The sequence below is a fragment of the Palaemon carinicauda genome, chromosome 27, assembly GCF_036898095.1.
Source record: "Palaemon carinicauda isolate YSFRI2023 chromosome 27, ASM3689809v2, whole genome shotgun sequence".
NCBI lineage: Eukaryota > Metazoa > Arthropoda > Malacostraca > Decapoda > Palaemonidae > Palaemon > Palaemon carinicauda.
The window spans coordinates 1,940,875-1,957,739 of NC_090751.1; the positions used below are offsets into that span (position 1 = coordinate 1,940,875).

General features: G+C 42.9%; 1 protein-coding gene across 1 annotated transcript in view; it reads right to left on the minus strand.

The window, feature by feature from the left end:
* Positions 1–1,886: 1,886 nt before the first annotated feature.
* AIMP1 (aaRS-interacting multifunctional protein 1) overlaps positions 1,887–16,865 on the minus strand; it is a 40,768-nt gene continuing 25,789 nt past the window's right edge. The window contains exons 4-6 of the mRNA XM_068350683.1: positions 14,304–14,459; positions 13,309–13,479; positions 1,887–2,176 (exon numbers count right to left, since the gene is read on the minus strand). Coding sequence (XP_068206784.1) covers positions 1,943–2,176; positions 13,309–13,479; positions 14,304–14,459 — 561 coding nt within the window. The 3' untranslated portion in view covers positions 1,887–1,942. The remainder of the gene's footprint in view (positions 2,177–13,308; positions 13,480–14,303; positions 14,460–16,865) is intronic.

Consider the following 16,865-nt stretch of genomic DNA (forward strand, 5'->3'; position numbering starts at 1 on the left):
AAGGGCACCGCTGCGAGTCAGTGCAAATCTGCCTCGATAAAAGAAATGGACTATAGTTTCTTCAAGGATCCTGATCACCGTTCACCTTTTCCTACCCTACAACACCAATCAACACACAGACCTTCCAAACACAAAGATCTTCAGGCACCCCACGACTAGTCTATGTCGAGATATTTTTCTACGATGTGACTGGCCTAATACTAGTTTTTGTCCCACGCCGAGGCTTACCAATGCTTGCATACGAGAGGGAGCTGGAATACGTGACATCCAGGACCATGCTCAGCAAACACATGTTCTGTAAGGTTTTTCTCCACATATGGACAGGCACTCATGCTACGAGCTCTATTGACTGCCATGCTTTCCTGTTCACCCTTCAAAAGCTAAGCCACCTATTGCTGCTTCAGCATCTGAGGGCACGAGGGCTAGGGGGTAGTTTGGACACCGGAGTCCAGTTGTCATTCTTCTGTCCCTTCTTTCACTGCTGGGAATAGCCCATTATTATTCTTGGACCGCTAAGACTCCAAAGGGAAGGGGTCTTGTGAGGTACATGTCGAGTCCCTTTACCCTTCGTGAGAGGGTTGGACTTACAGGACATCATCAACCTTATGGCACCCAACTCTGGTCCTGTGCCAGTGGAAGCTGAGAATCCCTTGACAAAGTCTGCATTCATTTAATTCTTTGCGTATATTTGTCAGTTCCATTACCTCAGAGAGGCTACCATATCACCCCTCAACAGTAAGCCAGCCCTTACGTTGCTATGGTTGGTTCTTGTTCATGGGAATCTTGATACCGTAAATTCTCAGGTTTCCAGTCCAAGGAATTTCCTACGCGCTAGTTGTTTGAACAAGATTCTGCCTACTCTTGTCTCGACAACCGAGGTTCCATGTACCGGAAAGTGCAGGTGCGTCATCTCTTTCCATCGATCCAGCATTAGCAGCGACCCAGGCAGAATCTGCTGCTAAGGAACCTACTAAGCTGGTTAGCCTATAGGCAACATCCTAGATTGACAACTGGATAGGCAGTCGGGTATGTCGTCGTGACCGAAGATTTTGAAAATCTTACAACACGGAAGTACACAGACTTGTTTCTCTCAGGCGAAAGCAGTGATGTTCTTGGCAGATCAGTCAATTAACCACTGGATCAACTGGAATGTAAAAAGGTCTTTTTCCTCTAATTTCTTCCTCCCTTTGGGTACAGCAGTCATCCTGTTGTGTGCAGAACCAGACGCTAGATGCAGGCAAACCTCGCAATCAAATAACTTTTTGACCTCAAAGGTTCTATTGAATTAACTCCTCATTCCTTCCAGACAAAGGTGAGGATGGATGCAATGTATGTAAATGACCATACATTCATACGTCATACAGTATACTGTATCCTTTGGGAAATATCTCCCATGAACGTAACTTACCAATCTCCTGATAGGGTCCTAGCCTAACACCAGTAATATTTCAGGTCTTTAGGAGGTTGACAGGGGCATTATTTTTGCTCCTGTACAAGACCCAAGTGCCTTGACATTTCCCCCGGTGAGTAAACTAGCCAGTTTGGTTATAGAAACCTTCCTGCTTAAGGCTTAATCTCCTCGTAGGAACAAATCAAATTTTAAAGCAATTTATAATTTACGTTTTACACTGCTTGCCTCAATCCATCCCACAAGTCGTGGGTTAAAATCAGAGTGAAGGTTGCTGGATTATGTCTAGAAAATCTCCAGAGTGCAAATCCATAGACCTCTTAGTGCACAAGTGGGTTTATCTAACATGCTACAGGTCTTGTCCATGGTGAACAACAGGTCAACAGTGCTGGCGAGCGCTTTGAACTGCTAAATAATATAAACTTGTGAAAAACCTCCCAAATTTTCTTTTAAAATACAGAGGGTAGAAAAAGTATAATTATTCAGTTTTATGCTTCATTAAGAATTTAAACAAAATTTCTGAATTACAAAATTTTACTTTACTTGCACGTTAGCTAAAGTTTGTGCTTTCACTACGCCTTTACTTTCAACTAACAGTGGGGCTCCTTTGTAAGTTGCAATCATACTGTCGTTTGTTTTTAAATCAGGTGCACAAGTCTCAAATATCTTCTTCTTAGGATTGAGAATACTATCAGGATTTCTAGGATATCCTTCACACACAACAATGTCACCTGGTTGACTTCCCTCTGGTGGTGCCAAAATTTCAACCTGCAATGGGAAAATTTATTATATCAGCTTGTACTTCAACATGACATGCTACATTCTCTATTTTAATGATAAACCACATTGTGGGATATGATGACACCAACCAGTGCTATTGAAATAAAAGAAGGTTCTAGACTAATAAATATGGGTAAAATATACTTTACATTATTGCAATTCTAAACATTTGTATAATTCAAAATTTTGCTGAAATTTGCTATAGTTGACAAAGATGTATCATTATAATTCCTACCATTGCATATAAGCATTTACAGATATGCAAAACACATTTAGATTTCTTAAAGTAAAAGAATATGCAGTTTCTTTCTGTAAATATGAGAAAGGTCTATTTGCAAGGCCACTATTAATCTCATAATTTTTATGCCTTTTGCAGGGGTCATGTCTATGCAGTTATCCCCTTGCTTATGTGTGGTAGTATGACAACAACCTGAACCTAAGGAGTATTGCATACACACAGTCAGTGGCAAGGTTCTTCACCCCCAAGTGACCAGTATAGACGCAGTGGACTCACTTTTATGCTCCACAAAGCCTCTAGTACTACTGTACTTCATAAACGTCTCGGGGGCGTGGGTTTAGAAGGATATTCTGCTTCTGAAGGGGATGCCGATTGTCAATCATTTTAGGGTATACTCCCAACTCGGTTGTCAGTCCAGATCATGCATACACAGGAGAAAAAAACCTAGGGGGCTTGATGAGGCAAGTTTTCAACAGCCCAATGGGACCAACTCCCGTCAACGCTGGCGTAGAATCCGGAGACCGAGTTCATTTGTCTATGCTCTTGTACTCCTTAGAGAGTTTAATGACGGAGAGGCTACCGTGGGCTCAACGCTCATTGATCAAAGTTTTGGTGCCAATCAAGGATCAAAGACGTCATTCAAGTATCTATGGTCAAAACTTGCTCACTTAGTCTTGCCCAGAACAAATTCTAAAATCTCCAGGCATGAGAATTCACTGCAGTTTAGCCAGTTGAGCAAGATTCAGCATCTCTCACTCATTCGACAGGAATGTGTGTCTCTCTTCCCATTGATGCCGCAGTTTCTGTGTTGATAGGGATTTTGCATGGGCTGTATCGACCAGTGGTCTAATGCAGTCACTTACTTCACCACTAATACAGATGTCAACGAAGTATTGTACATCAAATTGGTTCTATCTAGTACAAAGGCAGTGACCTTTATAGCACACAACTGTCAGTGGATCAATGGGCCAACTGGCTCCTGAAGAGAAGGGGTATAGTTTGTGCCCTATACTCCAGGTAAGTTTGACAGCTTGGCCAAGAGGTAACATCAACATTGAGAACCATCCCATCTCTGGAGGCTATGTCTCACTTTCCTCAAGACAGAGAGAAACCGACAAAGAAAGGCGAGCCATGACATTGCTACTACAGTGTAGTTACCTTAAGGGCCCCAGGCCTTTGAAGGCAGCTGTGGTCAGAACTTGGGGCAGACAGTCTTTGAAGAAGTTCTGGATGCCTCCAAAGCCCAATCAAAACCTACAGCTTCCAAGAAAGGGGCTATCAGTGCTGTACCTTGAGCTTTCTAAAGGACTGAACGCTGAAGTTGGCAATCCCCTTCAGGAGCTGTTGCGAACGAAAGATGCCTGTAACCTGTCATGCCATTGAGCAACCTAAAGCAGAGCTGTGGGTGTTAGAGTTTCTTCAGCCCCCCTCCCCCCTTTGCACTCTGAAGGTGTTCTAGAGATACCCTCCAAAATTGCCAAAAGCTCTGGCCCTTGAAGCAGAGTTGAATGTGATAGAGTACAATAAATAGTTCTCCGGATTCCCACAGTCAACTCTTCTTGGTGGGGGAAGTAATCTGAAGAACACTCATCAACCTCTCACCAATGAATGAGTTTGTTTTTCAAACTCCAGTCTAGCATAGAGTTATCATATTTTGGTGGAACTGAAAGTCCTGTATTTTCAAATACCTGTTCATCAGTCAAAGTGCTTCCCCTTCATTGTCAAGGGAGTAGTGCGTCAGGTCAAAGCCCTGTGCTTTGGACTTCCCACCACTAACATTGGGCCCTCTCAAAGGGGATGTGTCTTGAGGTATCCTGACAACTGGCTGATACTGATCTCTTCCAGGATGCAGAAGGTTCAAGATCAAGACCAACCACACTATTTTGCTGCAATTTAGGTGTTGGGATTATTTTGGAAATGTTCAGTTTTACACCCAAGCAGACCATGAAGGAATCTGGGTGTAAAGTTATCATCATCTCGAGGGAGTTTGTCAACTCATTCACGCTTAGGTGAAGAGGGACTAAAGGAAGTTTTCAAAGACTTAGCCTACTTGGTCTTCAACGTTGGTTTGCGTGATGCCGTCGAAGATCTAGCAGCAGGGGATGAGGATGAAGTAACAGGGCTAGAAGGGAAAGGAGGATGAGGTTTCTTCCTTCTCTTGTCAGCATTCCAAGTCGGTGATATTGCCACTGCCGTGATGACATTCCGGCAGATGAGGAATGAAGATTGATAGGCAGAGAAGGGAACGCAGCTTGACATCAATAGCTCCTTCCACAGGGAAGGTGGGAATCAGTGAGCAGCGTTGTTCGATCTAGAAGAAGGTAATGACCGCAAAGAGCTTTTCTGTTGAAGGCACACCTTTTAAGACTCAAATGAAAATCATAAGGTGCACAGGGCCTGGTTCTTAGAAGTCGTAGTTATCAATCCCCGCGATGGCAGAAACAATACAAGAAGAAAACAGTCTAAAAATAATAAAGGCAATGATGTGATTCTTCCAAGTTCCATTAAGAGAAACATATTACATACAAGAATGTATGACAGGATCCCACAATCAGATATAAAATAAAAGAGCCCCTATGTAAAATTTTATTTATTTAGAAAGCTTTGATGCTTAGAAATATGGAGTTTTTATGATAAAACAAAGTTTTATGAATACTTACCTGGCAGTTATATATACATAGCTAATTATCTCTATTTCGGCAGAATTTTTCTAAAACTAGGCAACCGCCTTGTGGTGGTTGGGTGGTAACACCCGTTAAAGGGTGGTAGGAGGAATCATTCCCGTTTTCTGTTCTTCAGTTCATCTATGCCCGACCTGTCTCCTGAGGGGAGGTGGGTGGGCCTTCGAATGTATATATAACTGCCAGGTAAGTATTCACAAAACTTTGTTTTATCATAAAAACTCCATTTTTATGAATAGAACTTACCTGGCAGTTATATATACATAGCTGATTAACACACTTGGAGGAGGGTGATAGACAGTAACATCGTTGGGGAAACAACCAAAAAAGTTGTAGGATAAATAAACACCTTGATTCCTTACCTGCTAAGGTAGCTGACTTCAAAGGTTCCTGCCTCTTGAGTCGCTTTCCCTTAGGAGTGTCAGCCAGGATGTGACCTGCAGTGCTGAAAACACTCAATCGAGTCTGTCAACGGGGTGAGACCAACAATCTGACTAGACTTCAGGACTACCTATTGCCCAAAATAAAAAACCGCAACTTTACCAAACCAACCACCTAACATTTGCAAAGTAGATAAAAATTATCTAACTAGACTGAGGTGACTGTACACAAGTCGAAGTCCTCAGACAACCAATAAAAAATACACCAACCTATGTACAAGTAAACAAAACTAAGGTTGAGGGGAGGTAGTAACTCCTTTGCCTAATACAGAAGCCGTAGCTACGTATGGTCCCAAGGTATAACATTTCTCATAATCCACCCTCACCTCTCTGAGGTAATGAGAGGCGAACACACAGTTGCTCCTCCAGAATGTCGCATCCATAATTTCACGGAGCGACATGTTCTTGCGGTAAGCAAGCGAGGTCGCAATGGCCCTCACTTCGTGAGCTTGCACTTTTAAACGTCCGAAGTGTTCCTCCTCACACAAGAGATGCGCTTCTCTTATCACTTCCCCTAGGAAAAAGGACAAAGCGTTCTTGGAAAGGGGCTTTTGAGGATCTTTCACAGAACACCACAGGGAGCTAGAAGAGCCTCTCACACTTTTCGTGCGAGACAAGTAGGTCTTGAGGGCTCGTACTGGACAGAGCAGCCTCTCTTGCTCTTGACCCACTAGGTTGGTCAAGTTAGGAACCTCAAAGGTCCTCGGCCAGGGCTTAGAAGGGTTCTCGTTCTTAGCGAGAAAGTCTAATCTCAAGGCACAAACTGCCCCATTCAGATTGAAGCCTACCTGTTTTTCAATTGCATGGACTTCACTAACTCTTTTAGCTGTTGCTAAGGCCAAAAGAAAGAGGGTCTTCTTGGTAACCTCCCTAAGGGGAGCCTGTGAGATGGGCTCAAATCTCTTGGTGCACAGAAATTTAAGAACCACATCAAGGTTCCAAGAAGGGGGCTTTAACTGGGTCTGCTTGGTCGTCTCAAAAGACTTCAAGAGGTCATGTAAGTCCTTATCGCGAGACAAGTCCAAGCCTCTATGCCGACAGACGGAAGAGGGCATACTTTTGTACCCTTTGATAGTGGACACAGCTAGCTTAACGTCCTGTCTGAGGTACAACAAGAAATCCGCAATCTGGCTCACAGAGGTAGTGGATGAGGAAATCTTGTGCTTCCTACACCAAGCCCTAAAAGTCTCCCACTTGGACTGGTAGACCCTCTGCGAAGAGACCCTCCTCGCTCTGGCGATAGCTTTCGCAGCTTGCGCTGAAAAGCCTCTCGATCTGACGAGCTTCTCGATAGTCTGAAGGCAGTCAGATTGAGAGCGAGGGGGTTTTGATGATATCTCTCGAAGTGGGGTTGTCTGAGCAGATTTGGACTTGCAGGGAGGCTTCTTGGAAAGTCCATCAACAAGTCCACCACCTCCGTGAACCATTCCCTCATCGGCCAGAACGGAGCTATCAGGATCATCCGTCCCGAATCGAGGAGGGCGAATTTCCTGACTACCAGATTGATGATCTTGAACGGGGGGAAAGCATAAGTGTCCATCCCCGTCCAATCCATCAAAAAGGCGTCTACTGCTATTGCCTTTCTGTCCGGAACTAGGGAGCAATAGATGGGGATCCTCTTGGATAAATTGGAGGCGAAAAGATCGATGAGGGGTCTCCCCCACAGCCTCCAGAGACTCGGACAGACCTGTTGGTTGAGGGTCCATTCTGTGGGAAGGACCTGCCCTTTCCTGCTGAGCATGTCCACCCTCACATTCTTCTGTCCCTGAACAAACCTCGTCAGCAGGCTTATCCTGTTCTCCTTCGCCCAAAGAAGGAGCTCTCTTGCTGTCTCGAAGAGAGACAGAGAGTGAGTCCCTCCTTGCTTCCTGATGTAAGCAAGAGCTGTGGTGTTGTCTGAGTTGACCTCCACAATCTTCCCAGACACCAAGTCCTTGAAGGCCTTTAGCCCCAGAAAAATGGCCATCAGCTCCTTGTTGTTGATGTGCCATCCCAGCTGAATTCCTTCCCAATAGCCTGAGACCTCCTTGCTTCCTAGTGTTGCCCCCCAGCCTGACTCTGATGCGTCTGAAAACAACACTAGGTCTGGGTTCTTCTTGTGTAAGGAGATCCCTTCCCCTAACAAAGTTGGGTCCAGCCACCACTTCAGAAGAGTCTTGACTTCTATTGGAATGGGGAAGGAAAAGGAGTCTTCCTGCATCTTTCTGTTCCATGTCTTCGAAAGAAAGTGCTGAAGAGGCCTTAGGTGGAGTCTCCCCAGAGAGACAAACTGTTCGAGGGAGGATAGAGTCCCCAGCAAACTCATCCACTCCTTCGCTGTGCATCTCTTCTTGTCCAGGAAAGTTCTGACTTTTACGAGACACTTGGTCTGTCTTTCCTGAGAGGGAGAAGCCCGAAAAAGAACTGAATTCAGAACTATCCCCAAATAGAGAATAGTCTGATTCGGTCTGATCTGAGACTTCTCCCTGTTGATGACCAGGCCTAGATCTTGAGCCATCATAAAAGTCTTCCGTAAATCCTCCAGACATTTCTCCCTCGATCGTGAACGAATCTGCCAATCGTCCAGATAGAAGGATATCCTTATCCCCTCCTGATGCAGCCAACCTGACACATTCGCCATTACCCTGGTGAAGACTTGAGGAGCCGTGCTGAGACCGAAGCAAAGAGCTCTGAATTGGAAGCACTTGCCCTCCATTACAAATCTCAGGTACTTCCTCGAAGTCGGATGGATGGGGACATGGAAATATGCGTCCTGCAAGTCGAGGGACACCATCCAGTCCCCTGGACGTACTGACGCCAGCACCGACTGAGTCGTCTCCATGGAGAACTTTGTCTTCTCCGCAAATACGTTGAGAGCGCTGACATCCAGGACGGGTCTCCATCCGCCAGAGTTCTTGGGGACCAGAAACAGGCGATTGTAAAAGCCTGGGGAGGCTAGATCCCGAACCGGTTCTATCGCCCCCTTGTCTAGCATTTGGTTGACAAGGTCTACTAGGGCCTTCTGTTTCCCAGGATCTGAGTACCGGGCTACTAAGGCCAGCGGAGCATCTGCGAGAGGAGGTTTTTTCAGAAAGGGGATCTTGTATCCTTCCTTGATGACTGAGAGGGACCAGGTGTCCGCCCCTCTCCTCTTCCAAGACTGCCAAAAACCTGACAGTCTTGCGCCTACTGTCTGGAGGAGACGAACTTCATTTTCTGGAGCGAGGTCTGAAAGAACCCCTGGTAGATCTTGGTCCTGAATCTTGCCTTCTCCCTCTAAAATCTGGTCTTGAAGTAGTCCTGCCCCGAAAGGGCTGCTGGAATCTCCTTTCCTCCCGTTTCAAAGAAGAAGGAGGGGCTGCCAAGGGCTTAGAAGCAGAACGAGATAAAAGGTCTTGGGTGGCTTTTTGGGCCAGAGAACGCGTAATGTCATTAACCAGGGACTCGGGAAAAAGATGTTGAGAGAGGGGGGCGTAAAGAAGCTCAGACTTTTGAGCATTGGTAACAGACCTAGAAGCAAAAGAGCAAAGCAGAGCTCTCTTCTTTAGGACCCCAGCTGAGAACAGAGCAGCAAACTCATTCGCCCCATCTCTGAGGGCCTTATCCATACAGGACATAATACTGGTAAGGTCCCTAGTTCCTTCCATCTGTTCAGTTTTCCTTGCGAGAGTCCCAAGCGACCAGTCTAGGAAGCTAAAAACCTCAAAGGCTCTAAAAATACCTTTGACGAGATGATCCAGCTCCGACATCGACCACATGACCTTGGCTGAGTTGAGAGCATGCCTTCTAGCAGAGTCCACTAAACCAGAGAAGTCACCCTTGGAGGAGGAAGGCACTCCCAGACCCAAAGGTTCTCCAGTTGCATACCACATACCCGCTCTTGAAGCAAGACGAGCTGGTGGAAACGAGAAGGAAGTCTTAACTGTTTGTCTCCGCTCCATCATCCAGTCATCAATCTTCGTGAGAGCCTTCTTTGCGGAGATAGACAGCTTCATCTTGATGAAGGCCGACTGTTTCTTGGCCTTCTTTCTGTTAAATTGGGACTGAGGAGATTAAGGGGCAGCAGGTTGGAATTCCTCTCCAAAAAGTTCAAGAAGGGAGCGAGAGAGAACTTTGTAATCTCCCACAGCGTCGGCAGGATTATCATCGTCATCAGAAACATCCTCGAGGTCCTGATCCACATCTGCAATATCCTTCGAAAGAGAAGAAGGATCCTTAGAACCCGACAAGGGCAAATCAAAGGCATCATCCTGCAAAAGACGGGTTGCATCCTGGAGTCCCGAAGAGGCAGGGTGGTATCGCCCTGGGACCGAGAACGAGAGGCAGAGTCATTCTGTCGTCGAGAGCGAGAGGCGGTATCGTCGTGGCGGCGGGAATGAGAGGCGGTATCGTCGTGGCGGCGAGAATGAGAGGCGGTATCGTCGTGAACGAGAGGCGGTATCGTCGTGGCGTCGAGAACTAGGGTCGGTATCGTCGTGAACGAGAGGAGGTATCGTCGTGGCGAAGCGAACGAGAGGAGGTATCGTCATGGCGAAGCGAACGAGAGGAGGTATCGTCGTGGCGAAGCGAACGGGAGGCGGTATCGTCTTGGTATCGAGAACGAGAAGCAGCGTCGTTCAATAAGGTATCGTCCCGGTATCGAGAACGAGAAAACGTATCGCCCTGGTATCGCGAAGAAGTATCGCCTGGCGAAAGCACACATTCCTCATCCTGGCGTAGAGAGGGAGAAGTTTTCTTTAAAGAAGAACTCCGTTCTCTCTTAGAAGCAGACTTCTTAATCGGCAACGAGTCGTCTTTACGTCTGTCAGACTGGGCGTGAGGGCGGCTAAAGGCTTGTACTAAAGTCAAAAGTTGTTCCTGCATGACAGACATAAAGGATTTAGTAACATCAGCTGGGTCTTGCGGACCCGAAGGGGGGGGGCTGACGAATAACACTCGTATCTTCGGCAGCAGGCTTCGTCCTTTTCACAGGCACGGAGTCGAAATCATCCTCCGACGGACAAGGTTCATAACTGCTAGAACCGGGAGAGAAAGAACGAGACCGTTCGTCGCGGTTCCATCTCCTCTTAGTAGGTCTTGAAGCTTCATACTTCCATTTACGTCTGGACGAATTCGGAGAAGAAAACAACACATCCGACACGTCTTTCCCGTGACGGTCAAGAGCAGCCTGGGAATCGACAACAGGACTGTCTGAGGCGACGGCTGACCGAGGGTACGTACCTCTCACCCCCTTTCGGTCATCGACGTACCTTCTCCCTTGGTCCTGGGAGCTTGGTAGAGGTCTAGGCCTAGGGGTATGACAGATTCGGTCAGTCGCCACCTCCACTGCACTAACACAAGCACTTTCACTTTCCTTACCTTTAAAGGCCTCCAGTTGTTCTTTAATGGCCTTCAACTCGGCCGCCAGGCTAGCGTACCGAGGGTCATCCATAGATACGGAACCTGTAGGAGGTGCAGGAGTTACTACCTCAAGGGAAGGATCAACTTCCAAAGAGGAATCAATAATAGGATCAATAGATAAATCTACGCTAAGTTCGTCTTCCTTACCACTAACAGACTTAGACTTAGACCTAGAAGCTCTCCTAACTCTATCGAGCTCTAGCTTACGCACATAGCGCTTCATAATTAACCAATCTTTCTCATCCAAAACCTTACATTCCCCGCACCTATTATCAAGGGCACAAACAAAACCCCTACAATTAGAACAAACTGTGTGAGGATCTACCGCCATTTTCGGTAGTCTCACCTTACATTCCTCATTCGCACAGATACGGTAATGACTCTTTTCACTCATAATGAAAAACAGCAAAAAAAGCTAAGAGAAAACAAAATACAACGATCGCCAAAACCCCAAATCAGAGTACTTCACCAAAAAAGCAGACTGGTACACCGAGCAGGGAAAGCGAAGAAAAAACTCTTAATGACGGACCAACGTGTTGTCGATCCGGCCGGCAGAGATGAACTGAAGAACAGAAAACGGGAATGATTCCTCCTACCACCCTTTAACGGGTGTTACCACCCAACCACCACAAGGCGGTTGCCTAGTTTTAGAAAAATTCTGCCGAAATAGAGATAATTAGCTATGTATATATAACTGCCAGGTAAGTTCTATTCATAAAATACTGCTTTTGAAAAGTGGAAAAATACATGGAAGGCTGCAGCAAAAATCTTTTGATACCATCTGGTAGGAGAAGCCCTCTATAGGAGTAGAAAGCTAAACTTGGATTATGTTGAAATAACATGTGAGAAAGAGCACCATAAGCCCCACACAAAGCAAAGTACAAGCACCAGACTTCGAGCATACCTTCTTTCCGGGGTATTGAGCAAGTGTTTGATCTGCAAGCCTTGCCAACTCACCCTTACGTGAAAAAGTAATACGTGTTGGGAGGAATCCAGGGTTATTCAATAATCTTAGGAAGCATAGGGATAACTTTATGAGCAGTCTCATCAAACCATCCCATGCATTACAAGTCTGAATTAATGCAATACGCCAACAAGGCTACAAGAAGATATTCAAGGAGATGACTTTTTTTTTTTTTTCCAAAAAACAGCAGACAGAAATACCATACAGGCATGTCAAAAGGTAGGGTCAAGAATGAAAAATCACATAAACAAGTAATTTCCATATACACTGGCTTCCCTAAAAGATTGTTCTACAACTTCAGTAGACAACACTTTGCTGTGGGAAGCATTAGACAGGTATTCTACGAACAAGGGTAAAGAAGGTCACTTGTCCGTCATGTATTCCCAACTCCATACACATAATGTCCTCATTTCGAGAGAAGTCTGCATGCATACCATGAGGTCTCCGAGCAGGGGGGAGTGTACCAGTCAACTCCTTATAAATGTGTACAATAATGTACTGTACTACCCCAAACTGAAACAAACCATCATGATCAAGGGAGCAGGAAAGAGGAAAAAACTACAGAAGAGGTTCTGTGGATTCAACAAAGGAATCCCGCAACGATACAGGGAAAGCTTTATAGCTCTCCTTTTCAACCGAAAACCTTTCACATTTGAAAGGAGACAAATATGAACACATAAGAGGAGGGGGAAGCAGACCTATTCACCATGCAAACAGTAGACAATTCCTACATCAATCAACCATTCAGTAAGTTATAAATGGTAAAGGTTTCAACAGCAAGACAATTACATGTGAAGCTCTGAGCAAAATATGTATATATTAACCAGGTAAAAAAATAAAGTAGATGGGATATATGTATCAGATAAGAGAGGTGCCATTCACAATATCTACCCAACAATAATTAGCTACGCAGTTATAAAGCCTCAGACACTCCCAATTAAAAGATGATTTGTATTCTCAGTGGACCCAATTGCTAATAGGAGCTTACGTTTAATTCTTCTAAATTAAGAATGGGACTTTTAAACTTGAGGCACTTGTCAAATATACATGGGTCAAACAGGCAACATCAATCAAAAGATGGGACAAAATACTTCAATAAAAAAAGTAGTTTTTTCCTAATTTTCCTAAATTTTTAGGTTTCATGCATTTTACTTTATTACTAGGACCTGTTATTCCAATACTCTTGCCATTTATATAAGATGAGGTGATTTGATCTGAAGGTAAGTAATTTTGGATACAGTTGCAAATTATAAAATGACAAGGATGTACAATTTTTTTTTTTATGAAAGCAATTTTCATATTTTTACTCCACACCAAATGTCATACAATATGATGTAAATTGGTGTAACTAGAAACACAACATGGTTACACTAATACTTATCACGATAAATATGAAAAAAAAAGTTATTTACACAGACCTTCTCGGGGGTTGAGGCGCACATAACCATGGCTTCAGATGTTACTCCACGCATTTTGGCAGGCTTCAAGTTACATAGTAAAACCACCATTCGATTCTGCATCTCCTCTTCTGGAACAAACTTGACTAACCCAGAAACAACCACTCTGTGTTTCTCTTCACCAACGTCCACCTGTAACAAATAAAGTAGACAGAAAAAATATTTTTTTTTTCCCTGCACAAAAATTAACGAGTCCTGTATTGTTTTAAGCCACAAGTGTTACTGATAAAAGTATATGATCTTCAGCGCTTGATTATTTATAGGTTATCTTTAGTTCAATGAAAAATTTATTAAGATAGTATAAGCAATCTTAACAAAACGTTTATGAAAACATTAAACTTTATCCATTTTTATCAATAAGTTGCTTCAAAGCTTACATAAAACTACAACAATATCTAATTATGCCCAACAGTAACCTGTTTCAAATAAAACATTGCTTAAAGAATGATATTCAAATAAAAATCTCCTCCCCAAATTTCCTTAACCATTTTTTCCTTGCTGGGTAGAAAGAGATATTTAGCCTTATAATGTTAAAATTATTACTATACAGTATTATCATTACAAGCAAAGCTGCAACCTTAGGAGAAGAGAATGCTACAAGCCTAAAGACAATAACAGGAAAAGCAAATCCCAGACAAAAAGAATTATAAAATAGTAAAACTATTTGATGGGAGTAATGTCGCATAATTCGTGAAAAATAAATTTAAGAAATGTATATGATAAAACAATTATAAAAGCCAACTAGGAATACCTTTGCGATTCTACTAAATAGAGCTTTAATATATTTATACTTTTTGGGACTGATGTATGAAACGATGGATATGGCATATAAAAGACAACACCACAGTCAATTTTGCTATTTAATGCAGAATAAAGCAACAAAATACTAGCTGGATGGTGACATCTGTTTACTAACAAGAGAACTGACCTAATGAATTAAGTGAAGCGAAGTTTACCTTTTCTACATACAGTGAATCAGCATCTGGATGCTTAGTTGCCTCTACTATTCTTCCAACCCTGAAATCTAACCGTCCAACATCTACAGGAAGATCATCCTCGGGTTTCTTGCCACCACCTCCCTTCTCTTTCTTCTCAGGTTTATCTGCTTTCTCCTGAAAGTAGGCATAAAAAATTAATGAGAAATGAAGGGTAAAAAGCAATGCAGCTGGAACTGAAGGGAAATAGCAAACACCCTTAAATACTATCTATGAAGGAGCATGCAAATCACATTATGTGCTACCACGCAACCACCTTAAAATCATAAATATTTAAAGTAAATTGTATTCTTAACTAAACCAGTCCTTTAACATGAGAATGCTTTCTGTGAAGCTGGATAAATTCACAGATACAACTGTTAAAACTTGAATAGCCATTGTGACTTTAGCCTAAGAGTTGAAGGGCAGGAAGTTTAACTTCAAAGACTTAGATTATTAAGTTATGAAAAATAAAAATTACTTAACAAATTTTTTACTTGTTCCTACATGAATACAAACCCTCATCCTTCAATAGGAGCTTCATTCTTAGGGAGGGACAATGTCCCTACAACCAGATTGACTGGTCTACTTTCCCAGGAAATGTCACAGCACTGGTCCTGTATAGAAGCGAAAGTGATGACCCTGTCAATCTTCTATCAGCTCAAAGATGAGGTAGGTATAAGTCTTATGTCATTACCAGGGACTGACAGACAGTCAAGAAAGAACCTATATTATCCATGGAGGCTTTATTGGGACATTTAAGAGAAATGGGTTTGCATACATCTGCCATCTTCCTTTTCTTGAAGGATAGGGGAGACCATTCTAATTAATATTATTATTACTAGCCAAGCTACAACCCTAGTTGGAAAAGCAAGATGCTATAAGCCCAAGGACTTCAACAGGGAAAAATAGCCCAATGAGGAAAGGAAATAAGGAAATAAATAAATGATGAGAATAAATTAACAATAAATCATTCTAAAAACAGTAACAACGTCAAAACAGATATGTCCTATATAAACTATTAACAACGTCAAAAACAGATATGTCATATATAAACTATAAAAAGACCTGTGTCAGCCTGTTCAACATAAAAACATTTGCTCCAACTTTGAACTTTTGAAGTTCTACTAATTGAACTACCCGATTAGGAAGATCATTCCACAACTTGCTAACAGATGGAATAAAACTTCTAGAATACTGTGTAGTATTGAGCCTCATGATGGAGAAGGCTTGGCTATTAGAATTAACTGCTTGCCTATTATTACGAACAGGATAGAATTGTCCAGGGAGATCTGAATGTAAAGGATGGTCAGAGTTATGAGAAATCTTATGCAACATGCATAATGAACTAATTGAACATTGGTGCCAAAGATTAATATCTAGATCAGGAATAAGAAATTTAATAGACCGTAAGTTTCTGTCCTACAAATTAAGAAGAGAATCAGCAGCTGAACACCAGACAAGAGAACAATACTCAAAACAAGGTAGAATGAAAGAATTAAAACATTTCTTCAGAATAGATTGATCACCAAAAATCTTTTAAGACTTTCTCAATAAGCCAATTTTTTGTGCAATTGAAGAAGACACAGACCTAATGTGTTTCTCAAAAGTAAATTTGCTGTCGAGAATCACACCTAAAATTTTAAGTCATATAAATTTAAAGAAACATTATCAATAATGAGATTCAGATGTTGAGGAGCCACCGTCCTTGACCTACTTACAATCATACTTTGAGTTTTATTAGGATTCAACTTAATATCCCATAATTTGCACCATGAACTAATTTTAGCCAAATCTCTATTAAGGGATTCACCAAGCCCAGATCTACATTCAGGGGATGGAATTGATGCAAATATATTTGCAAAGTTGATCAATTACTGTATGCAGTTTACCTGTATTTACAGCCTGGTCCAGCAAATATTAGCCACTGCTACACCCCTCGGAATGGGAAGTAAGAGGTAAAAGGGGCCAGTCAATCTTCTCTCTCATTCTAGGCTTACATCGCGACCACTATTTTGGACAATATGTCTTTTATCCTGTAAAGGAGTAAGGTTTGCTATAAGATATGTTGAGCAATTACCCCCGGGACAAGGAAAAAAGTATCCTAGGTCATGTAAGTATACGCCAGTAAGTAATGGGCCCATGGAGACTGTCTGTCGTTACCAACATGCCTTAAAAAACTGTGCCACTGAGAATTCTTACTGAGAGCTGGAATAGACTTGATATGTATCCATTTATGTCTTCACACGAAAAGAACATCCAATTGTCCCTCGAAGTGAGAGAGAGAAAAACGTTGTTCTAGGATCTCTCATTATCCTGTCTATCACTGTAGGGAGTGGTGTGGCATTATTCCAGGACAGGAAGAATGACATCCTAGTCCCCGTTAGTTGCTTCTTATCGGGAAAAACTAAAAGACGAAGTCGTAAACAGCTAGGTTTAGGTACTACTGGCCATAAACTCCTGTACCTAGATGATATAGACCTCCCCCTATCCTTCAGAATGATTTATGACAGAGGAAAAATTATGCCGTTTCCTACTCGCTTT